Source organism: Salmo salar, chromosome ssa21 (genome assembly GCF_905237065.1).
Source record: "Salmo salar chromosome ssa21, Ssal_v3.1, whole genome shotgun sequence".
Lineage (NCBI taxonomy): Eukaryota > Metazoa > Chordata > Actinopteri > Salmoniformes > Salmonidae > Salmo > Salmo salar.
The window spans coordinates 523,994-549,336 of NC_059462.1; the positions used below are offsets into that span (position 1 = coordinate 523,994).

Sequence of the window (25,343 nt, forward strand, 5' to 3'; positions counted from 1 at the left end):
AGCTAGCATATAATGTCACAAAAACCCAGAAGACAGCTAAATGCAGCACTAACCTTTGATGATCTTCATCAGATGACAACCCTAGGACATTATGTTATACAATGCATGCATGTTTTGTTCAATCAAGTTCATATTTATATCAAAAACCAGCTTTTTACATTAGCATGTGACGTTCAGAACTAGCATACCCCCCGCAAACATCCGATGAATTTACTAAATTACTCACGATAAACGTTCACAAAAAACATAACAATTATTTTAAGAATTATAGATACAGAACTCCTCTATGCACTCGATTTGTCCGATTTTAAAATAGCTTTTCGGTGAAAGCACATTTTGCAATATTCTCAGTAGATAGCCCAGCCATCACGGCTAGCCATTTAGACACCGACCAAGTTTAGCCCTGATCAAACTCCGATTTACTATTACAAAAGTTTCATTACCTTTGTTGGACTGCTACTTCAATACTCCCAGGACTGCTACTTCAATAACAAATGTTGGTTTGGTCCAAAATAATCCATCGTTATATCCGAATAGCGGCGTTTTGTTCGTGCGTTCCAGACACTATCCGAAATGGTAAAGAAGGGTCGCGCGCATGGCGCAATTCGTGACAAAAAAATTCTAAATATTCCATTACCGTACTTCGAAGCATGTCAACCGCTGTTTAAAATCAATTTTTTTTGCCATTTTTCTCTTTAGAAAAGCGATAATATTCCGACCGGGAATCTCCTTTTCGCCAAACAGAGGAAAAAATCACAAAAATGGGGGCGGCCAGGTCACGCGCCTAAGCCCACACTCCCTTGATCGGCCACTTGAGAAAGGCGATAATGTGTTTCAGCCTGGGGCTGGGATGACGACATTCAGGTTTTTCCCGGGCTCTGAGCGCCTATGGACGACGTAGGAAGTGTCACGTTAGAGCAGAGATCCTTAGTAAAAGATAGAGATGGCAAAGAAGTTCCAGAAATGGTCAGACAGGCCACTTCCTGTAAAGGAATCTCTCAGGTTTTGACCTGCCATTTGAGTTCTGTTATACTCACAGACACCATTCAAACAGTTTTAGAAACTTTAGGGTGTTTTCTATCCATATATAATAAGTATATGCATATTCTAGTTACTGGGTAGGATTAGTAACCAGATTAAATCGGGTACGTTTTTTATCCAGCCGTGAAAATACTGCCCCCTAGCCATAAGAGGTTAAATTGAATCTCCCTCCCTACCCATCCAGGTAAAGAAGGCGAGGAAGAAGCCCCTGCAGTTGAAGATGCCGCGGGCGCTGCCCACCATGGAGGCCCACCAGGTGATCCGTGCCAACGCCCTTTTCCTGCTTTCCCTAAGCAGTGCCGCCAAGCCCAGCCTGCTGTACCAACACCCGCCTCGCCCGCTTCACTCCATGCTGCTCAGCCTCAAGGAGTGCGTCTCCGACGAGATGCCCAACAAGATGGGCTGCCTCTACCTGCAGATGCTGGCCAGGTAAATGATAGCTATTGTGATGATGATCAAATTGGAACGAACTACAAAAATCTATAAAACTGGAAACACTTATCTCCCTCACTAGCTTTAAGCACCAGCTGTCAGAGCAGCTCACAGATTACTGCACCTGTACATAGCCCATCTATAATTTAGCCCAAACAACTACCTCTTCCCCTACTGTATTTATTTATTTTGCTCCTTTGCACCCCATTATTTCTATTTCTACTTTGCACTTTCTTCCACTGCAAATCTACTATTCCAGTGTTTTACTTGCTATAGTGTATGTAATTCGCCACCATGGCCTTTTTTGCCTTTACCTCCCTTAACTCACCTCATTTGCTCACTTTGTATATAGACTTATTTTTCTATTGTATTATTGACTGTATGTTTGTTTTATTGCATGTGTAACTCTGTTGTTGTATGTCAAACTGCTTTGCTTTATCTTGGCCAGGTCGCAATTGTAAATGAGAACATGTTCTCAACTTGCCTACCTGGTTAAATAAAGGTGAAATAATAAATAAATAAATACAAATTGAAAAGGACTGGAAAGATTGGGGAGGGAAAAAATGTAAAGTAATCTCTTTTTATTTTTGCCTCCCAGACAGTCTCCTTCTCTTTTGGTTTTATGCCCTTTGGGATGGCATTACACTTAAAGCGCTGTGGCAACGTTAATTGAAGTGATGATGATCATACATTTTGGTTGTATATAGTGTCTTCCATATTTCATGGACATATTACACAGTGAAAACAGTCATGGAATTATTTGCTTTGAGGCAGCATCCACATGACCTAAACACAAAATATTTAAACTACATTTGTACGTAAACCTGTCTCCCCTCTTCCAGGCAACACACAGAGAACTTTGGTGGGTACCAGGATGACAACCTGTTCCAGGATGAGATGAGGTACCTACATTCCACGTCTGTCCCTGCACCCTACATCTCAGTCACCCCCGACGCCTGCCCCAATGTGTTCGTGGAGCCCGAGAGCAACATGAAGTCTATGCCACCCAGGTAACACACATAAAGACAACACATACACCTCGTTTTGAGAATAGAGATGAGCAGACTGATTATGTCTGTGTTTATTGTATGTGGTTGTAGTGTATGTCATATCTGTGTGTGTATTTGTGTGTATGAGAGAGACTTGTATCAGTGTGAAACAGATGGTCAACATTTCTGTGTTCATCTCTTGCAGTCTGGAGACCAGCCCAATCACAGATAGTGACTTGTCCAAGAGGACGGTGTTCCAGAGGTCTTACTCTGTAGTGGCCTCTGAGTATGACAAGAAGCACTTGGCCTCTCCGGCCAGGGTCAAAGCCGTGCCCAGACGCGGAGTCCACAGTGGGGATGCAGGTGGGTAAACCTTCCCCTGAACCACCAGACCAGAGGGCTTTGGGCCTACTTATTATTATTATTATTATTATTAGGGGTTCAGCAGCGAAACTGTTCATAGGAGTAACAACATGAATTTGTGCATGAGGCAGAAATAATGCGGTGCGACTCGAGTTTCGCCATCAGCTGGAAGACGGTGTCCCTTTTTGGTCAGTGTCAGTGGAGGAAAGGGAGAGTGGAGGGATGTTGAGAGATAGACCCTCAGTCTGCTGCTCTCTCCCTCTGCTGAGAATGACCATCAGATGCAGGCACCATCAGCCCAGTAAAATAAAAAGCTAATTATTTAAATGTATGCTCACTCAGCTGTGCCTCACAAGTAATACAACAACTGATCATATAGCCTAACCCTAAGCCTACCAAAAATGGTCCGAACAACAATGCATTCGCAGGAAAATTCAAGCAAAATCACTATGTGGTGATAATGTATTGGGACTATGTCCTACTGCACAAACCTCATTTGCTCCAGTTCTGTTTTTAACAGGTTAATGTTGCATAGGCTGACATTGTATTAAGTAGATCTTGCATCAGAAATGGTTGGTGACCACTGCCCTATTATGTTTCTTCTGGATTATTATTATTATACCGGTTCTTCTTGCCAGGAAAATTAACATGCAAATTCCTGTGAGATGGTAAGGCCAAGGAGGGTGCAACTTGACATGATAGTAAAGGCCCTTAGTCCACACCCTTTCATGCGATGCCATAACAATTGGCCACAAGGTGGTGCTCCAACAGGCGATTGAAATTGCTAACTTTGAAAGGTCACGCCCCTCACCCCTTATGACCTAGAGTCCTGAAAAATTTACCTCAAGAACCCATAACGTACACCATCATGAATTTCCACCATTTTGAATTTTGTTAAAAACACTTAAAAGGCTACTCCTCTGTACATAAATGCTACAAACGAAATTTGGGGCCGTCCAGTCCATCATTAGAAATGGTCCAAAATACACTATATATATACAAAAGTATGTGCATACCCCTTCAAATTAGTTGATTAGGCTATTTCAGCCACACCTGTTGCTGACAGGTATATAAAATCCAGCAAACAACCATGCAATCACCATAGACAAACATTGACAGTAGAATGGCCCTCCTGAAGAGCTCAGTGACTTTCAACGTGGTATCATCATAGGATGCCACCTTTCAGTTTGTCAAATTTCTGCTCTGCTAGAGCTGCTCCGGTCAACTGTAAGTGCTGTTACTGTGAAGTGGAAACATCCAGGAGCAACAACGGCTCAGCCGCAAAGTGGTAGGCCACACAAGCTCACAGAATGAAGCATCTTTCCTCAGTTACAGCACTCACTACCACGTTCCAAACTGCCTCTTTAAGCAACGTCATCACAATAACTGTTCGTTGGGAGCTTCATGAAATGGGTTTCCATGGCCGAGCAGCCGCACACAAGCCTAAGATCAGCATGTGCAATGCCAAGCATCGGCTGGAGTAGTGTAAAGCTCACAGCCATTGGACTCTGGAGCAGTGGAAACGCGTTCTGTGGAGTGTTGAATCACGCTTTACCATCTGGCAATCCGTCGGACGAATCAGGGTTTGTTGTATGCCAAGATGGCATAGCAGTCGGACATGTCTTTTGTCTTGTCCCGTCCCGTCCTGTCCCGTGTATATATATTGTTTTCTTCGTATAGATTTCGTATATATTTTAATCTCACTTTCCATCTACGGACTGAATATACTTCCTGCAAACCGCCTCACTCAATGTGGTATGGATCTGCTCTTTTTATACTTAAGAACCGGAATCCCCATCAGGAACTAGCCAGCTTACTAGCTAGAAGTCAGTTATCCACTGCTAGTGGTCATCACCGTTAACTCGGACATCAGCCAGCCTCAGCCCGGTCAATTCCTGCCAGTCTGCACAGCGCGATATCAACCCAGAGCACATCGGACTGCTTTTTCTCTACCATATCTCTGGATTCCTACCGCAAGCTCTGAACCTTTACACTGGATCATCGCAGCTAGCTAGCTGCTATCCGAGTACCTACTCCTGGCTAACGTCTCTGTCCCGAAGCAAGTACCAGTTAGCCTGGAGCTAGCCTCGAGCTAGGCCCATCTCCCGGCTAGCCAAAGAGGTCCACCAGCCAGTTCTTGGGCTACAATACCTCTGTTGCCAATTGGCCTGGACCCTTGACTGCCGACACAGAGCCCCGCCGATCCATCACGACTGGTCTGCCGACGTAACCGTCCAAGGGGGTTTCAACAGGCTCTTCCGTTGCGATGTCGCCGGATGCCCATCTGCTAGCCCCGGCCCGCTAGCTGTCTGAATCGCTGTTTCTCCAGCTCTCCTAGCGTAGTAACGACTACTGAATTGGCTCCCTGACTCATCTAGTGCTACTCAGTGCCACTCAGCTGCACATGCCTTTCCCTAATGTCAATATGCCTCGTCTATTGCTGTTTCGGTTAGTGATTATTGGCTTATTTCACTGTAGAGCCCCCAGCCCTGCCCAATATGCCTTAGATAGCCCTTTTGTTCCACCCCCCACACATGCGGTGACCTCCCCTGGCTTAACTGGTGCCTCTGGAGAAAAAACTTTGACGACCAGTTCTTATAGCCTTTAGCCGTACCCTTATCCTACTCCTCCTCTGGTGATGTAGAGGTTAACCCCTGCAGCCCCCAGCACCACTCCCATTCCCCAGGCGCTCTCATTTGTTGACCTCTGTAACCGTGAAAGCCTTGGTTTCATGCATGTTAACATCAGAAGCCTCCTCCCTAAGTTTGTTTTATTCACTGCTTTAGCACACTTCGCCAACCCTGATGTCCTTGCCATGTCTGAATCATGGCTTAGGAAGGCCACCAAAAATCATGACATTTCCATCCCTAACTATAACATTTTCCGACAAGATAGAACTGCCAAAGAGGGCGGAGTTGCAATCTACTGCAGAGAGAGCCTGCAGAGTTCTGTCTTACTATCCAGGTCAATTCCCAAACAATTTAAGCTTCTACTTTTAAAAATCCACCTTTTTTAGAAAGAAGTCTCTCACCGTTGCCAAAGTTATAAGACTTCCTTCAGCCCCCAGCGGTGCCCCGGACACAATATGTGAATTGATTACCCCATCTATCTTTAGAGTTTGTACTGTTAGGTGATCTAAACTGGGATGTGCTTAACACCCCGGCCATCCTACAATCTAAGCTAGATGCCCTCAATTTCACACAAGTTATCAAGGAACCTACCAGATACAACCCTAAATCCGTAACCATGGGCACCCTCTTAGATATCATCCTGACCAACTTGCCCTCTAAATACACCTCTACTGTCTTCAACCAGGATCTCAGGGATCACTGCCTCATTGCCTGCATGCGTAATGGGTCCGCGGTCAAACGACCACCCCTCATCACTGTCAAACGCACCCTAAAACACTTCAGCAAGCAGGTCTTTCTAATCGGCCTGGCCCGGGAATCCTGGAAGGATATTGACCTCATCCCATCAGTAAAGGATGCCTGGTTGTTCTTCAAAAGTGCCTTCCTCACCATCTTAAATAAACATGCCCCTTTCAAAAAAATGTAGAACTAAGAACAGATATAGCCCTTGGTTCACTCCAGACTTGACTGCCCTTGACCAGCACAAAAACATCCTGTGGTGTTCAGCATCAAATAGCCCCGCGATATGCAACTTTTCAGGGAAGTCCAACCAATATACTCAGTCAGTTAGGAAAGCTAACGCTAGCTTTTTCAAACAGAAATTTGCATCCTGTAGCACTAATACCAAAAAGTTTTGGGACACTATAAAGTCCATGGAGAATAAGAGCACCTCCTCCCAGCTGGCTAGGAAACACTGTCACCACCGATAAATTCAATAAGCATTTTTCTATGGCTGGCCATGCTTTCCACCTGGCTACCCCAACAGCTCAGCACCCCCAGCAGCAACTTGCCCAAGCACCCCCCCCCCCCGCTTCTCCTTCACCCAGCTGATGGTCAGAAAGAGCTGCAAAATCTGGATCCCTACAAATCAGTTTGGACCCTCTCTTTCTAAAATTATCTGCCGAAATTGTTGCAGTCCCTATTACTAGCCTATTCAACCTCTTTCGTATCGTCTGAGATCCCCAAAGCGGGAGACACTGTAGACCCAAACTGTTATAGACCTATATCCATCCTGCCCTGCCTTTCTAAAATCTTTGAAAGCCAAGTTAACAAAAAGATCACCGACCATTTCAAATCCCACCGTACCGTCTCCGCTTTGCAATCTGGTTTCCGAGCAAGTCATGGGTGCACCTCAGCCACGCTCAAGGTCCTAAACGATATGATAACTGCCATCGATAAAATACAGTACTGTGCAGCCGTCTTCATCGACCTGGCCAAGGCTTTCAACTCTGTGGTTTCTCAAATGACTGCCTTGCCTGGTTCACCAACTACTTCTCAGATGACAGAGTTGTGTGTCAAATCGGAGGGTCTGTTGTCCGAACCTCTGGCAGTCTCTTTGGGGGGTGCCACAGGGTTCAATTCTCGGGCCGACTCTTTTCTCTGTATATATCAATGATGTCGCTCTTGCTGCTGGTGATTCTCTGATCCACCTCTACACAGACGACACCATTCTGTATATATCTGGCCCTTCTTTGGACACTGTGTTAACAAACCTCCAAACGAGCTTCAATGCCATACAACACTCCTTCTGTGGCCTCCAACTGCTTTTAAATGCTAGTAAAACTAAATGCATGCTCTTCAACCAATTACTGCACGCACCCGCCCGACTAGCATCACTACTCTGGACGGTTCTGACTTATAATATGTGGACAACTGCAAATACCTAGGTGTCTGGTTAGACCTTCCAGACTCACATTAAGCATCTCCAATCCAAAATGAAATCTAGAATCGGCTTCCTATTTCGCAACAAAGCCTCCTTCACTCATGCTGCCAAACATACCCTTGTAAAACTGACTATCCTACCGATCCTTGACTTCGGCGATGTAATTTACAAAATAGCTTCCAACACTCTACTCAGCAAACTGGATGTAGTCTATCAGTGCCATCCGTTTTGTCACCAAAGCCCCATATACTACCCACCACTGCGACCTGTATGCTCTTGTTGGCTGGCCCTTGCTACATTTTCGTTGCCAAACCCACTGGCTCCAGGTCATCTATAACTCTTTGCTTGGTAAAGCCCCGCCTTATCTCAGCTCACTGGTCACAATAGCAACACCCACCTGTAGCACACGCTCCAGCAGGTATATCTCACTGGTCATCCCCAAAGCCAACACTTCCTTCGGCCGCCTTTCCTTCCAGTTCTCTGCTGTCAATGACTGGAACGAATTGCAAAAATCACTGAAGTTGGAGACTTCTATCTCCCTCTCTAACTTTAAGCATCAGCTGTCAGAACAGCTCAGGGCTGAGTGAATCTGTAAATAGCACACGCAACTAACTCATACCCATATTGTTATTTATCCTCTTGCTCTTTTGCACCCCAGTATCTCTACTTGTACATCATTATCTGCACATCTATCACTATAGTGTTCATGCTAAATTGTAATTATTTCTCCTCTATGGCCTATTTATTGCCTTACCTCCCTTCTCTTCTACATTTCCACACACTGTACATAGATTTTTATATTGTGTTATTGACTGTACAGTCGTGGCCAACATTTTTGAGAATGACAGAAATATACATTTTTACAGTTTGCTGCTTCAGTGTCTTTAAATATTTTTGTCAGATGTTCCTATGGAATACTGAAGTACCCATTACAAGCATTTCATAAGTGTCAAAGGCTTTTATTGACAATTACATGAAGTTGATGCAGTCAATATGTGCTTTTTCAAAACCTCTGCAATCCGCCCTGGCATGCTGTTAATTAACTTCTGGGCCACATCCTGACTGATGGTAGCCCATTCTTGCATAATCAATACTTGGAGTTTGTCAGAATTTGTGGGTTTTTGTTTGTCCCACCCGCCTCTTGAGGATTGACTACAAGTTCTCAATGGGATTAAGGTCTGGGGAGTTTCCTGGCCATGGACCCAAAATATCGATGTTTTGATCCCCGAGCCACTTAGCTATCACTTTTGCCTTATGGCAAGGTGCTCCATCATGCTGGAAAAGGCATTGTTCGTCACCAAACTGTTCCTGGATGGTTGGGAGAAGTTGCTCTCGGAGGATGTGTTGGTACCATTCTTTATTCATGGCTGTGTTCTTAGGCAAAATTGTGAGTGAGCCCACTCCCTTGGCTGAGAAGCAACCCCACACATGAATGGTCTCAGGATGCTTTACTGTTGGCATGACACAGGACTGATGGTAGCGCTCACCTTCTCCGGACAAGCTTTTTTCCAAACAATCGGAAAGAGGATTCGTCAGAGAAAATTACTTTACCCCAGTCCTCAGCAGTCCAATCCCTGTATCAGTCTGTCCCTGATGTTTTTCCTGGAGAGAAGTGGCTTCTTTGCTGCCCTTCTTGACACCAGGCCACCCTCCGAAAGTCTTCGCCTCACTGTGCGTGCAGATGCACTCACACCTGCCTGCTGCCATTCCTGAGCAAGCTCTGTACTGGTGGTGCGCCGATCCCGCAGCTAAATCAACTTTAGGAGACGGTCCTGGCGCTTGCTGGACTTTCTTGGGCACCCTGAAGCCTTCTTCACAACAATTGAACAGCTCTTCTTGAAGTTCTTGATGATCCGATAAATGGTTGATTTAGGTGCAATCTTACTGGCAGCAATATCCTTGCCTGTGAAGCCCTTTTTGTGCAAAGCAATGATGATGGCTTTGCTTCCTTCCAGGTAACCATGGTTGACAGAGGAAGAACAATGATTCTAAGCACCACCCTCCTTTTGAAGCTTCCAGTCTGTTATTTGAAGTCAATCAGCATGACAGAGTGATCTCCAGCCTTGTCCTCGTCAACACTCACCTGTGTTAATGAGAGAATCACTGACGTGATGTCAACTGGTCCTTTTGTGGCAGGGCTGAAATGCAGTAGAAATGTTTTTTTGGGGATTCAGTTCATTTGCATGGCAAAGAGGGACTTTGCAATTAATTGCAATTCATCTGATTACTCTTCATAACATTCTGGAGTAAATGCAAATTGACATCATACAAACTGAGGCAGCAGACTTGGTGAAAATTAATATTTGTGTCATTCTCAAAACTTTTGGCTACTACTGTACATTTGTTCATGTGTAACTGTTGTTTTTGTCGCACTGCTTTGCTTTATCTTGGCCAGGTTGCAGTTGTAAATGTTCTCAACTGGCCTACCTGGTTAAATATAGGTGATATATATATATATATATATTTTTTTTTTTTTATTATATACTGCTCAAAAAAATAAAGGGAACACTTAAACAACACATCCTAGATCTGAATGAAAGAAATAATCTTATTAAATACTTTTTTCTTTACATAGTTGAATGTGCTGACAACAAAATCACACAAAAATAATCAATGGAAATCCAATTTATCAACCCATGGAGGTCTGGATTTGGAGTCACACTCAAAATTAAAGTGGAAAACCACACTACAGGCTGATCCAACTTTGATGTAATGTCCTTAAAACAAGTCAAAATGAGGCTCAGTAGGGTGTGTGGCCTCCACGTGCCTGTATGATCTCCCTACAACGCCTGGGCATGCTCCTGATGAGGTGGCGGATGGTCTCCTGAGGGATCTCCTCCCAGACCTGGACTAAAGCATCCGCCAACTCCTGGACAGTCTGTGGTGCAACGTGGCGTTGGTGGATGGAGCGAGACATGATGTCCCAGATGTGCTCAATTGGATTCAGGTCTGGGGAACGGGCGGGCCAGTCCATAGCATCAATGCCTTCCTCTTGCAGGAACTGTTGACACACTCCAGCCACATGAGGTCTAGCATTGTCTTGCATTAGGAGGAACCCAGGGCCAACCGCACCAGCATATGGTCTCACAAGGGGTCTGAGGATCTCATCTCGGTACCTAATGGCAGTCAGGCTACCTCTGGCGAGCACATGGAGGGCTGTGCGGCCCCCCAAAGAAATGCCACCCCACACCATGACTGACCCACCGCCAAACCGGTCATGCTGGAGGATGTTGCAGGCAGCAGAACGTTCTCCACGGCGTCTCCAGACTCTGTCACGTCTGTCACGAGCTCAGTGTGAACCTGCTTTCATCTGTGAAGAGCACAGGGCGCCAGTGGCGAATTTGCCAATCTTGGTGTTCTCTGGCAAATGCCAAACGTCCTGCACGGTGTTGGGCTGTAAGCACAACCCCCACCTGTGGACGTCGGGCCCTCATACCACCCTCATGGAGTCTGTTTCTGACCATTTGAGCAGACACATGCACATTTGTGGCCTGCTGGAGGTCATTTTGCAGGGCTCTGGCAGTGCTCCTCCTGCTCCTCCTTGCACAACGGCGGAGGTAGCGGTCCTGCTGCTGGGTTGTTGCCCTCCTACGACCTCCCCCACATCTCCTGATGTACTGGCCTGTCTCCTGGTAGCTCCTCCATGCTCTGGACACTACGCTGACAGACACAGCATACCTTCTTGCCACAGCTCGCATTGATGTGCCATCCTGGATGAGCTGCACTACCTGAGCCACTTGTGTGGGTTGTAGACTCCGTCTCATGCTGCCTCTAGAGTGAAAGCACCGCCAGCATTCAAAAGTGACCAAAACATCAGCCAGGAAGCATAGGAACTGAGAAGTGGTCTGTGGTCCCCACCTGCAGAACCACTCCTTTATTGGGGGTGTCTTGCTAATTGCATATAATTTCCACCTGTTGTCTATTCCATTTGCACAACAGCATGTGAAATGTATTGTCAATCAGTGTTGCTTCCTAAGTGGACAGTTTGATTTCACAGAAGTGTGATGACTTGGAGTTACATTGTGTTTAAGTGTTCCCTTTATTATTTTGAGCAGTGTGTGTGTGTATATATATATATTTTTTTTAAATGCATAGTGCCAACAGTAACTTTTGAGGGAGAAGGAATAATGGTCTGGTGCTGTGTTTCTTGGTTTGGGCTAGGTCCTTTAGTTCCAGTGAAGGGAAATCTTAATGCTACAGCATACAATGACATTCTGGATGATTATGTGCTTCCAACTTTGTGGCAACAGTTTGGGGAAGGTCCTTTCCTGATTTAGCATGACAATGATCCCGGGCACAAAGCGAGGTCCATACAGAAATGGTTTGTTGAGATCGATGTGGAAGAACTTGACTGGCCTGCACAGAGCCCTAACCTCAACCACATTGAATAGCTTTGGGGTGAATTGGAACACTGACTGCGAGCCAGATCTAATGGCCCAGCATCAGTGCCCGACCTCACTAATGCTCGTGGCTGAATGGAAGCAATTCCCTGCAGCAAATGTTCCAACATCTAGTGGAAAGCCTTCCCAGAGAGTGGAGGCTGTTATAGCATCAAAGAGGGGTGCAACTCCATATTAATGTCCATGTTTTTAGAATGAGATGTTCGATGAGCAGGTGTCCACATGCTTTTGTTCATGTAGTTTACATCAAAAGCATATTGCACGATCTGTTTGATTTAGAGTTCTGAATTTTGGCAAGCATGGTAAGGAGTACAGAAGTAGCTCAGACTAGGTCAGTGTGCCCAATTTGTCCTGATGGTGGCACAGTGGGCCAACAGCTTGAACCCTGGCATTGCTGCTTGCAACTGTAATTATTGTTATTATTCCTCTTCTACTGTAACGTAAAATTCAAATTCTTGTGAGTTGGTGAGGCCCAGGAGGGTGCAACCTTTGATAGTACAGGGCCGTGGGCCACACCTTCGCACGTAATGCCATGCCAATTGTCCACATGGTGCCGCTATAACAACCGATTTAATGTGCACATTTTGCAAGGTCACGCTCCTCACACTGTGAGCTAGAGTTTAAAAAAAGTGTTACGCAGGTCCCTCTCTTCACAAGGAAAAAATATGCCTCGAACTCATAAAGTCCACCGTTATGGATTTTCCGCAATTTAATGTTTTGTGAAAAACACTCAAAACGCTAGTCCTCTTGTACCGAATGACCGATCTGCACGAAAGATGATAAATGGCATCTATGGCCCAATGTCTCCCAACGCAACATTTTCTATGCTAAAATTTCAAACACCATTAACCAATGAACTGGGCGGGGTCTTGCAAATTTGGTGCCAATCAGTCCAGCGCTCCTGGAGAAAGACATTTGAAGGAGTTAACATCATTGCAAATAGTCTAAAATACATCAAAGGCATATTGCACAATTTGTTTGATTAAGAGTTCTGATATTTGTCAAGTGTGGTAAGGAGTACAGAATTAGCTAATCCTAGGGCGATGTGTCCAATTTGTCCTGGTGGTGGCACAGTTGGCCCACAGCTTGAACCAAGGCATTGCTGCTTGCCGCTTTAATTTATATAATATTTGTAACACTGTCCTCCCCTCCAGAAGTGGGTTCTTCTCTGTTGCGCCACCCCTCCCCGGAACTGTCCCGTCTCATCTCGGCCCACGGATCCCTCAGTAAGGGCGAGAGGAACGTCCAGTGGCCTGTCCTGGCCTTCGTCATCCAGCACCATGACCTGGAGGGTCTGGAGGTGGCCATGAAGCACGCCCTGCGCAAGTCCGCCTGCAGGGTCTTCGCCATGGAGGTAACATTCGTCAAACAGATACTCGTACACATAACAGTGGGCATTTTAGCATTTCCCATCAGAAAATGTGTCAAGCTCCCTGGGAATGCTAACACTTGCTGGCCATGGAGATATGTCAAAGATAGTCATACATAAGATGGTGGACAGTGAGCATTTTCATAGGAAAATGTGTCACGCTGCCTGAAGTGCCAATTTCATGCTTACATTAGCATCAAATTAGCCTCAAATGCTAACGTGATTAGCCTCTTTTTGAAGTACCTCAGTAGTCGCTAGACGGCCTTGTTAGAAAGTACAAAAGTGTAGGCAATATCTGAGATTAGAAACTGATCTGAAAATGTATTGCTAAGGTTGCTCCCGAGTGGCGCAGCGGTTTAAGGCACTGCATCTCGGTGCAAGAGGCGTCACTACAGTCCCTGGTTTAAATACAGGCTGTTTCACATCCGGCCGTGTTTGGAAGTCCCATAGGGCGGCGCTCAATTGGCCCAGTGTCGTCCGGGTTTGGCCGAGGAAGGCCGTCATTGTAAATAAGAATTTGTTCTTAACCTCTTGGGGCTATGTGGGACGCTAGCGTGCCACCCGTGGTGCACCCTATCAACAGCAGGTGCATTTCAAGAGCGGCAAATTTGAAACCAAATAAATGTCAAAATTCAAATTTTTCAAACATACAACTATCTTACACCCTTTGAAAGATAAACATCTCCTTAATCTAACCACGTTGTCCGATTTCAAAAAGGTTTTACGGCGAAAGCATAAAGTTAGATTATGTTAGGAGAGTACATTGACAATTGCTGTGTGTAATGTTTTGTTAATTCAAAGACAGGCGTCACCAAATCCATAAAATCAGCTAAAGTTATGCACTAACCTTTGACAATCCATCAGATGACACTCCTAGGACATTATGTTAGACAATACATGCATTTTTAGTTCTATCAAGTTCATATTTATATCCAAAAACAGCGTTTTACTATGGCGTTGATGTTCAGGAAATCGTTTCCCTCCAATAACCGGCAGTCAAGTCAGCACAACAAATTAAATAATTAATATTAGAAAACATTGGTAAAATATTATATTGTCATTTAAAGAATTATAGATTTACATCTCTTGAACGCAATCGACTTGCCAGATTTAAAAATAACCTTACTGGGAAATCACACTTTGCAATAATCTGAGCACTGCGCCCAGAAAAATACGCTTTGCGATACAGACTAACCGCCATGTTGGAGAGATCTAAAATCGAAAATACTATGTAAATAATCCATTACCTTTGATTCTCTTCATCAGATGTCACTTCCAGGAATCCCAGGTCCATAACGAATGTAGTTTTGTTCAAAAAAGCTCATCATTTATGTCCAAAAAGCTCCGTGTTGTTAGCACATGATCTAAGCCCGCCGGACTTCACTTCATGAACGAGGGGAAAAAATATATTTACGTTCGTTCAAACATGTCAAACGTTGTATAGCATAAATCATTAGTGCCTTTTTTAACCAGAACATGAATAATATTCAAGGTGGACGAATGCATTCTCTTTTAAAACGTATTGGAACGAGGGTACCCAACATGACCTCGCGCGCAGAGTCTAATCGGCCATCACCGTTCCAAGGCTCTTGTTCGGTCAGATCTCACAGTAGAAGACTCAAAACACTTTGTAAAGGCTGGTGACATCTAGTGGAAGCAATAGGAAGTGCCAAAACATTAATAAGCCCCTGTGTGTTTCAATGGCATAGGCTTAAAGGTAATTCAACACATCAGGTATCCACTTCCTGTCAGAATCTGTCTCAGGGTTTTGCCTGCCAAATGAGTTCTGTTATACTCACAGACACCATTCAAACAGTTTTAGAAACTTTAGGGTGTTTTCTATCCATATATAATAAGTATATGCATATTCTAGTTACTGGGTAGGATTAGTAACCAGATTAAATCGGGTACGTTTTTTTATCCAGCCGTGAAAATACTGCCCCCTAGCCCCAACAGGTTAACTGACTTGCCTAGTTAAATTAAAAACAATATATATATTTAAAAGGTTAGGTTAGGGGTCAACCTTTGTACATTGTTGGTTTTTGGTACTTTTATATGAAATGAATACATTGCTTCAGGTCTTTGCTTTGAAATTTAAAGGAATGTTTTTTGAAGTGAGTGAAAGCCACCATCTTACTTACCTCCCCCTCCTCAGGCGTTCAACTGGCTGCTGTGTAACGTGATCCAGACCACCTCGCTGCACGACATCCTGTGGCACTTTGTCGCCTCCCTCACCCCGTCACCCTTTGAACCCGAGGAAGAGGAGGAGGAAGAAAACAAAGCCCCCGGGAACAAGAAAATTGTGATGGAGCAGGTGATGTTTGATTAAGAATCCAGGACCGAAGTGGTGGGGGGAGGTTAATTTTATTGCCGCCATCTTCAACAGGTCTCTTGCTAAATAGATAATCTCAATGAGACAAACCTGGATAAAAAAAGGTTTTATTTGAGGTACCAGTACAAAATATTCAGATGTTTTTATTGTCAACTGAACTAAAACAGATGCATACTGTATCATGTGAAATGACTGGGAATAGGGCCCGATTAATTAATTTCAGTTTACTTATTTCGTTATATGTAAAATCTTTGAAATTGTTTCATATTGCGTTTGTTTTTGTTAAGTATACATGTACGTTTGTAGTCATTGCTTCCCTGTGTTTTTAACTACTTTTCCATTATGTTTTCTTCGTACACACAGGAGAGAGACCTGGCTGTGTGTGAGCACCCGCTGTCTGACATTGTGATTGCCGGGGAGGCCGCCCACCCCCTCCCCCACACCTTCCACCGCCTCCTCCAGACCATCTCCGACCTCATGATGTCACTTCCTAGTGGCAGCTCCCTGCAGCAGATGGCCCTCAGGTACGGTGGCCCTGTTGCTCAAAGTTTATCTCCACTTTCAACTCAAACCTGCCCTCACCTAAATTATTCAACCCTATTATCCACCATACACTTGGAACAGAGCATATTATCTTGTAATAAGACTAAAACTAAGGGAAGATATCTCTTAAAAGGTCAAATGCCTTTCTGTATATATATGAATAGGCCCTATAATATTCACCACCGCTTTTTTCACTTTACTTTTTAACCTCTACGGGATCGATGTCCCTATACCAAGACGGTTGACGCTAACATGCGCTAATGTGACTAGAATGACGTAAGTAACAGCAACCTTTCTAGGACATAGACATGTCTTATATGGGTAGAAAGCTTAAATTCCTGTTAATCTAACTGCATTGTCCAATTTACAGTAGCTATTACAGTGAAAAAATACCATGCTATTGTTTGAGGAGAGTACACAACAACAAAACTTTTCACGGCAACTGGTTTGATACATTCACCTCTGAAGGTAAATAATGTACTTACATTCAGTAATATTGCTCTGATTTGTCATCCTGAGGGTCCCAAAGATAAAATGTAGCATAGTTTTGTTTGATAAAATCAATTTTTCTATTCAAAAGTAGGAACTGGGTTCTACAGTTTGAACCCCTGCGGTCTCTGGCTCCACACCAACCCCGCCAGGCCATCTAGATGTGTGAAAGCTAATGATCCGTCATGTACAGTGGGGCAAAAAAGTATTTAGTCAGCCACCAATTGTGCAAGTTCTCCCACTTAAAAAGATGAGAGAGACCTGTAATTGTCATCATAGGTACACTTCAACTATGACAGACAAAATTAGAAAAAATTTTCTCCAGAAAATCACATTGTAGGATTTTTAATGAATTTATTTGCAAATTATGGTGGAAAATAAGTATTTGGTCAATAACAAAAGTTTATCTCAATACTTTGTTATATACCCTTTGTTGGCAATGACACAGGTCAAACGTTTTCTGTAAGTCTTCACAAGGTTTTCACACAGTGTTGCTGGTATTTTGGCCCATTCCTCCATGCAGATCTCCTCTAGAGCAGTGATGTTTTGGGGCTGTCGCAGGGCAACACGGACTTTCAACTCCCTCCAAAGATTTTCTATGGGGTTGAGATCTGGAGACTGGCTAGGCCACTCCAGGACCTTGAAATGCTTCTTACGAAGCCACTCCTTCGTTGCCCGGGTGGTGTGTTTGGGATCATTGTCATGCTGAAAGACCCAGCCACGTTTCATCTTCAATGCCCTTGCTGATGGAAGGAGGTTTTCACTCAAAATCTCACGATACATGGCCCCATTCATTCTTTCCTTTACACGGATCAGTCGTCCTGGTCCCTTTGCAGAAAAACAGCCCCATAGCATGATGTTTCCATCCCCATGCTTCAGAGTAGGTATGGTGTTCTTTGGATGCAACTCAGCATTCTTTGTCCTCCAAACACGACGAGTTGAGTTTTTACCAAAAAGTTATATTTTGGTTTCATCTGACCATATGACATTCTCCCAATCCTCTTCTGGATCATCCAAATGCTCTCTAGCAAACTTCAGACGGGCCTGGACATGTACTGGCTTAAGCAGGGGGACACGTCTGGCACTGCAGGATTTGAGTCCCTGGCGGCGTAGTGTGTTACTGATGGTAGGCTTTGTTACTTTGGTCCCAGCTCTCTGCAGGTCATTCACTAGGTCCCCCCGTGTGCTTCTGGGATTTTTGCTCACTGTTCTTGTGATCATTTTGACCCCACGGGGTGAGATCTTGCGTGGAGCCCCAGATCGAGGGAGATTATCAGTGGTCTTGTATGTCTTCCATTTCCTAATAATTGCTCCCACAGTTGATTTCTTCAAACCAAGCTGCTTACCTATTGCAGATTCAGTCTTCCCAGCCTGATGCAGGTCTACAATTTTGTTTCTGGTGTCCTTTGACAGCTCTTTGGTCTTGGCCATAGTGGAGTTTGGAATGTGACTGTTTGAGGTTGTGGACAGGTGTCTTTTATACTGATAACAAGTTCAAACAGGTGCCATTAATACAGGTAACGAGTGGAGGACAGAGGAGCCTCTTAAAGAAGAAGTTACAGGTCTGTGAGAGCCAGAAATTTGCAAATAAATTCATAAAAAATCCTACAATGTGATTTTCTGGATGTTTTTTTCTCATTTTGTCTGTCATAGTTGACGTGTACCTATGATGAAAATTACAGGCCTCTCTCATCTTTTTAAGTGGGAGAACTTGCACAATTGGTGGCTGACTAAATACTTTTTTGCCCCACTGTATGACATTCCTGGGAGTGTGTAAACTTAAATTCTGTATTACCATATCATTTTTGTTATGTTCAATTGACCAATTCGGCACATTTGGGCAGATCGAAAATATTGTGCAGTATTGCAATGCTTCACTGGATCAATCTGAAACTTTGCACCCACTCCTGCCATCTAGTGGCCGAAAACGAAATTGCGCCTTGACTCCTATATTATATTATGGCCTTTCTCTTGCATTTCAAAGATGATGGAACCAAAAAAATAGAAAACGCATGTTTTTTTGTTTGTATTACCAGATCTAATGTGTTATATTCTCCTACATTAATTTCACATTTCCACAAACTTCAAAGTGTTTCCTTTCAAATGGTATCAAGAATATGCATATCCTTGCTTCAGGTCCGAGCTACAGGCAGTTAGATTTGGGTATGTCATTTTAGGCGAAAATTCAAAAAAAGGGTCAGATCCTTTTAATAACGTTCTTTCACATTCCGAGCAATTTTTCAGTCCCACAAAAAAACGGCAACAAAGCACCTGTACAAAAGAACTCATGAACTTCTCTTCCAGTGTCTGATTGAAAAAGTTTGCTATATGGTCATTTAGCAGACACTCTTTTATTCATAGTGGCCAACATGTGACACAGATATTCAGTATACCTGGCCCATGCAGAAATTTAACCCACAACCCTGGTGTTGCTAGCACCATCCTCCACTCAGGCTCCCGAGTGACGCAGCAGTGATTGGGAGTCCCATAGGGCGGCGCACAATTGGCCCAGCGTCGTCCGGGTTTGGCCGGGGTAGGACGTCATTGTAAATTAGAATTTGTTCTTAACGGACTTGCCTAGTTAAATAAAGGTTAAATAAAAGGTTAAAAAATAACAATAAAAAATGTCAAAAATCCTCCAACCAACTTAGCTACCACTTTACTGATCAATGTGAGTGCGTAATTCACCCTTGACCTGGAGTCTTTCCCCATCTATCTATCAGGTGTTGGAGTCTGAAGTTCAAGCAGTCTGACCACCAGTTCCTGCACCAGAGCAACGTGTTCCACCACATCAACAACATCCTGTCCAAGTCAGACGACGGCGACAGCGAGGAGAGCTTCAACATCAGTGTGCAGTCTGGCTTCGAGGCCATGAGCCAAGTGAGACAGAATCCAATAGGAGATACAGTGGGGGGGAAAAGTATTTGATCCCCTGCTGATTTTGTACGTTTGCCCACTGACAAAGAAATGATCAGTCTATAATTTTAATGGTAGGTGTATTTGAACAGTGAGAGACAGAATAACAACAAAAAAAATCCAGAAAAACGCATGTCAAAAATGTTTGAAAATGATTTGCATTTTAATGAGGGAAATAAGTATTTGACCCCTTTGCAAAACATGACTTAGTACTTGGTGGCAAAACCCTTGTTGGCAATCACAGAGGTCAGACGTTTCTTGTAGTTGGCCACCAGGTTTGCACACATCTCAGGAGGGATTTTGTCCCACTCCTCTTTGCAGATCTTCTCCAAGTCATTAAGGTTTCGAGGCTGACGTTTGGCAACTCGAACCTTCAGCTCCCTCCACAGATTTTCTATGGGATTAAGGTCTGGAGACTGGCTAGGCCACTCCAGGAACTTAATGTGCTTCTTCTTGAGCCACTCCTTTGTTGCCTTGGCCATGTGTTTTGGGTCATTGTCATGCTGGAATACCCATCCATGACCCATTTTCAATGCCCTGGCTGAGGGAAGGAGGTTCTCACCCAAGATTTGACGGTACATGGCCCCGTCCATCGTCCCTTTGATGCGGTGAAGTTGTCCTGTCCCCTTAGCAGAAAAACACCCCCAAAGCATAATGTTTCCACCTCCATGTTTGACGGTGGAGATGGTGTTCTTGGGGTCATAGGCAGCATTCCTCCTCCTCCAAACAAGGCGAGTTGAGTTGATGTCAAAGAGCTCCATTTTGGTCTCATCTGACCACAACACTTTCACCAGTTGTCCTCTGAGTCATTCAGATATACATTGGGAAACTTCAGACGGGCATGTATATGTATTCTTGAGCAGGGGGACCTTGCGGGCGCTGCAGGATTTCAGTCCTTCACGGCGTAGTGTGTTACCAATTGTTTTCTTGGTGACTATGGTCCCAGCTGCCTTGAGATCATTGACAAGATCCTCCCGTGTAGTTCTGGGCTGATTCCTCACCGTTCTCATGATCATTGCAACTCCACGAGGTGTGATCTACATGGAGCCCCAGGCCGAGGGATATTGACAGTTCTTTTGTGTTTCTTCCATTTGCGAATAATCGCACCAAATGTTGTCACCTTCTCACCAAGCTGCTTGGTGATGGTCTTGTAGCCCATTCCAGCCTTGTGTAGGTCTACAATCTTGTCCCTGACATCCTTGGAGAGCTCTTTGGTCTTGGCCATGGTGGAGAGTTTGGAATCTGATTGATTGATTGCTTCTGTGGACAGGTGTCTTTTATACAGGTAACAAGCTGAGGTAAGGAGCACTCCCTTTAAGAGTGTGCTCCTAATCTCAGCTCGTTACCTGTATAAAAGACACCTGGGAGCCAGAAATCTTTCTGATTGAGAGGGGGTCAAATACTTATTTCCCTCATTAAAATGCAAATCAATTTATAACATTTCTGACATGCGTTTTTCTGGATATTTCTGTTGTTATTCTGTCTCTCACTGTTCAAATAAACCTACCATTAAAATTATAGACTGATCCTTTCTTTGTCAGTGGACAAACGTACGAAATCAGCAGGGGATCAAATACTTGTTTTCCCCCACTGTAGGGCCGTTTCCCGGGACCCATATTATATTAAGCCTAGTACTGGACTAATACGGTTCATTTAAATGGCGAATCTCCATGGAGAATGATTTTTAAACCAGGACTAGGTTCAAGCTAGATCTGGCCCATTAAGTTTTGTGATAGCTAGCTCGACCTTATGAAGGTTGGTAGAAAAGAGACTAGGTGAGACATATACCACAGACGCTGTCTGAAACCCAAGTGCAGACCAACAGATACCGGAGTTTTGTTCATTAGGGGATGCAACGGAAAGCTGTTTTTAACCTTTTTTATTCAGTCCGTTTTATTCCGTTTTGTGCCTAATGAACTTGACCCTGGATCGTCTGATACTTGTGCATTATTGATGAAATTATTATTTTTATATTGGACTAGGTTTAGGAGTTATGACATTGTTAAACCTTTTCTGTTATCCTTGATGATTTTAAATGAATTGTATCCAGTTGTGTGGCTGAAATTAGAGACTGCATTGCTGCTATGTGGTTAGCATTTTTCATACTGCGGGTGGTCAGACAGAGGACTTTGGGATGAAAATATGTTGTCCCGCAGATTATTTCGAAATGTTTGTCTTTCTACTTTGTTTGCATTAGCCTAAGCCTACCTATTGTGTTAAAAGCACACATTTTTCGCTGCTTTAACGGTAGCCTACCTTTCTTCTCCTAGTTGGGTGTGAGAGTTCAAGTGCGCCTAGTATATGTTAACTCAAATATGAAATGTACTTAAATATGATTAGACTTTAGTTTACTACAGTGTCTGTAAATAAATATTGATAACGGAAAGAGTCGAGGTGCAATCAAAAAATGTAATCATCATTGAAAAGGAAAATACATATACTGTAGGTTAGGCTGAGCGAGTGTTGTGCCTCTTCAATTTCATTAAGTATTGATTACCCATTTATTTGTCTGCCTGCAAATCGTCCTCCTAAAAAATAGGCTATATCCTGTATGCAAAACATAGCAAGTGTCGCTGTCATCATTCTTGCTGCTTCAAGTTCAGTAGCCATACGTGCGAGATCAGGTACGCATGGGCGGAGAAGCACGGAGCAGTTATCTTTCCAAGGAAATGTACTTCCGAAATATGATTAGGCTATAGTTTACTACGTTGCCTAGAATAAATATTGATCACCCATATTTCTCTATTTGAAAATCATCCCACTCCTAAAAGGTAGGCTATAAAAATAGCTCTCGAGAAACTCGAACTATGCTCTCTTCAAACTACATCTAGCATATTCGCTGATATAGCCCAGTAATACAAATAGCCTAATAAACTCAGCAAAAAAAGAAACTGACCTTTTTCAGGACCATGTCTTTCGAAGATAATTTGTAAAAATCCAAATAACTTCACAGATCTTCATTGTAAAGGGTTTAAACACTGTTTCCCATGCTTGTTCAATGAACCATAAACAATTAATGAACATGCACCTGTGGAACAGTCGTTAAGACACTAACAGCTTACAGACGGTAGGCAATTAAGGTCACAGTTATGAAAACTTAGGACACTAAAGAGGCCTTTCTACTGACTCTGAAAAACACCTAAAGAAAGATGCCCAGGGTCCCTGCTCATCTGCGTGAACGTGCCTTAGGCATGCTGCAATGAGGCATGAGGACTGCAGATGTGGCCAGGGCAATAAATTGCAATGTCCGTACTGTGAGACGCCTAAGACAGCGCTACAGGGAGACAGGACAGACAGCTGATCGTCCTCGCAGTGGCAGACCACATGTAACAACACCTGCACAGGATCGGTACATCCAAACATCACACCTGTGGGACAGGTACAGGATGGCAAAAACAACTGCCCGAGTTACACCAGGAACGCACAATCCCTCCATCAGTGCTCAGACTGTCCGCAATAGGCTGAGAAAGGCTGGACTGAAGGCTTGTAGGTCTGTTGTAAGGCAGGTCCTCACCAGACATCACCGGCAACAACGCCGCCTATGGGCACAAACCCACCGTCGCTGGACCAGACAGGACTGGCAAAAAGTGCTCTTCACTGACGAGTTGCGGTTTTGTCTCACCAGGGGTGATGGTCGAATTTGCGTTTATCGTCGAAGGAATGAGCGTTACACCAAGGCCTGTACTCAGGAGCGGGATCGATTTGGAGGTGGAGGGTCTGTCATGGTCTGGGGCAGTGTGTCACAGCATCATCGGACTGAGCTTGTTGTCATTGCAGGCAATTTCAACGCTGTGCGTTACAGGGAAGCCATCCTCCTCCCTCATGTGGTACCCTTCCTGCAGGCTCATCCTGACTTGACCCTCCAGCTTGACAATGCCACCAGCCATACTGCTCGTTCTGTGCGTGATTTCCTGCAAGACAGGAATGTCAGTGTTCTGCCATGGCCAGCGAAGAGCCCGGATCTCAATTCCATTGAGCACGTCTGGGACCTGTTGGATCGGAGGGTGAGGGCTAGGGCCATTCCTCCCAGAAATGTCCGGGAACTTGCAGGTGCCTTGGTGGAAGAGTTGGGTAACATCTCACAGCACGAACTTGCAAATCTGGTTTAGTCAATGAGGAGGAGATGCACTGCAGTACTTAATGCAGCTGTTGGCCACACCAGATACTGACTGTTACTTTTGATTTTGACCCCCCTTTGTTCAGGGACACATTGTTCCATTTCTGTTAGTCACATGTCTGTGGAACTTGTTCAGTTTGTCTCAGTTGTTGAATCTTGTTATATTCATACAAATATTTACACATGTTAAGTTTGCTGAAAATAAACGAAGTTGACAGTGAGAGGATGTTTCTTTTTTTTGCTGAGTCTGTAATGGGTCACGTAAGAATTTCTGGTAATTGAGCCTATTCAGTTATTTTTGTGCATTTGATATTGCCTATAGGGCGTAAAATTGCTGGGACCATAGCTGGCAAGTGAGCTGTGTCACATATGCCTAAAATAACATTTAGATTGTAAAACCTTGTCTGTTATCCTATATGATTTTAAATGCATTGTATCTACTTGTGAGGCTGAAATTGACATTTCTATATTGTCCAATCAAATCGTATCTATCTATATAGCTGGGAGATGTTGAACATCATTTGATCTTCCAGGAGCTGTGCCTGGTGACCTGTCTGAAGGACCTGACCAGTGTGGTGGACATCAAGACATCCAGCCGTTCGGCCATGATCGGCAGCCTGACGGATGGCTCAACTGAGACCTTTTGGGAGTCGGGCGATGAGGACAAGAACAAGACCAAGTGCATTACCATCAGCTGCATCAAAGGCATCAACGCCTCTTGCATCACTGTGCACGTTGACAACTCCCGTGACATTGGGGTGAGTAGGGAGGGATTAAAGGGACATTTGTGTTTGCATTTATTTATTGCCTTGGCAGCAGCTACTCTTCCTGGGGTCCAGCAAAATTAAGGCAGTTATACAATTTTAAAAACATTACAATGCATTCACAACACATTAAGTGTGTGCCCTCAGGCCCCTATTCTACTACCACATATCTACAACACAAAATCCATGTGTACGTGTGTGTATAGTGTGATGTTATCGTGTGTGTGTGCATGTGTCTGTGACTATGTTTGTGTTGCTTCACAGTCCCCGCTGTTCCATAATGTTTTTTTAAATCAAATTTTACTGCTTGCATGAATTGGAATAGAGGTCCATGTATACATGGCTCTATGTAATACTGTGCACCTCCCATAGTCTGTTCTGGACTTAGGGACGTGCACTCCAAAATCAAATTTGTCAGATGACACAATCTAAAATTCATGGAAAACTGTCTGTTTCATTGATATTAAAGGCGCTCTTCTCTAACTCCACAGAACAAAGTCACCTCCATGACGTTCCTGTGTGGCAAAGCCGGGGAGGACCTCTGCAGAATCAAACAGGTTTGGCCTCTTATTTCTATAGCTCCAGGCATCTGAGTGCGTGGGTTTTGTGAATAAGGAAGGATTCTCTCTATTCCCCAGTGCATTACATTTGACCCAAACCACATGGGGCACTGGTCAAAAGTCTCTGGTTAAAAGTAGATTACTACATGTAGCTAACCACTATTAGTACAGGATATAGCAAACTTACAGCAATTGAAGCCCTTCTGTACAATTTGTATTGCAATTTACTGTATGTTC

General features: G+C 44.1%; 1 protein-coding gene across 8 annotated transcripts in view; it reads left to right on the plus strand.

Moving 5' to 3' along the window:
• The window catches only part of LOC106581613 (E3 ubiquitin-protein ligase MYCBP2), a 383,302-nt gene that overhangs the window by 300,978 nt on the left and 56,981 nt on the right, over positions 1 to 25,343 (plus strand). For 7 of the 8 annotated variants that reach the window (XM_045704972.1, XM_045704966.1, XM_045704969.1 and 4 more), the window contains 9 exons: positions 1,226 to 1,470; positions 2,316 to 2,483; positions 2,668 to 2,825; positions 13,171 to 13,370; positions 15,541 to 15,699; positions 16,081 to 16,241; positions 19,473 to 19,629; positions 24,316 to 24,540; positions 25,038 to 25,103. In XM_045704972.1, coding sequence (XP_045560928.1) covers positions 1,226 to 1,470; positions 2,316 to 2,483; positions 2,668 to 2,825; positions 13,171 to 13,370; positions 15,541 to 15,699; positions 16,081 to 16,241; positions 19,473 to 19,629; positions 24,316 to 24,540; positions 25,038 to 25,103 — 1,539 coding nt within the window. The remainder of the gene's footprint in view (positions 1 to 1,225; positions 1,471 to 2,315; positions 2,484 to 2,667; positions 2,826 to 13,170; positions 13,371 to 15,540; positions 15,700 to 16,080; positions 16,242 to 19,472; positions 19,630 to 24,315; positions 24,541 to 25,037; positions 25,104 to 25,343) is intronic. The other variant, XM_045704968.1, reaches the window with a different exon arrangement.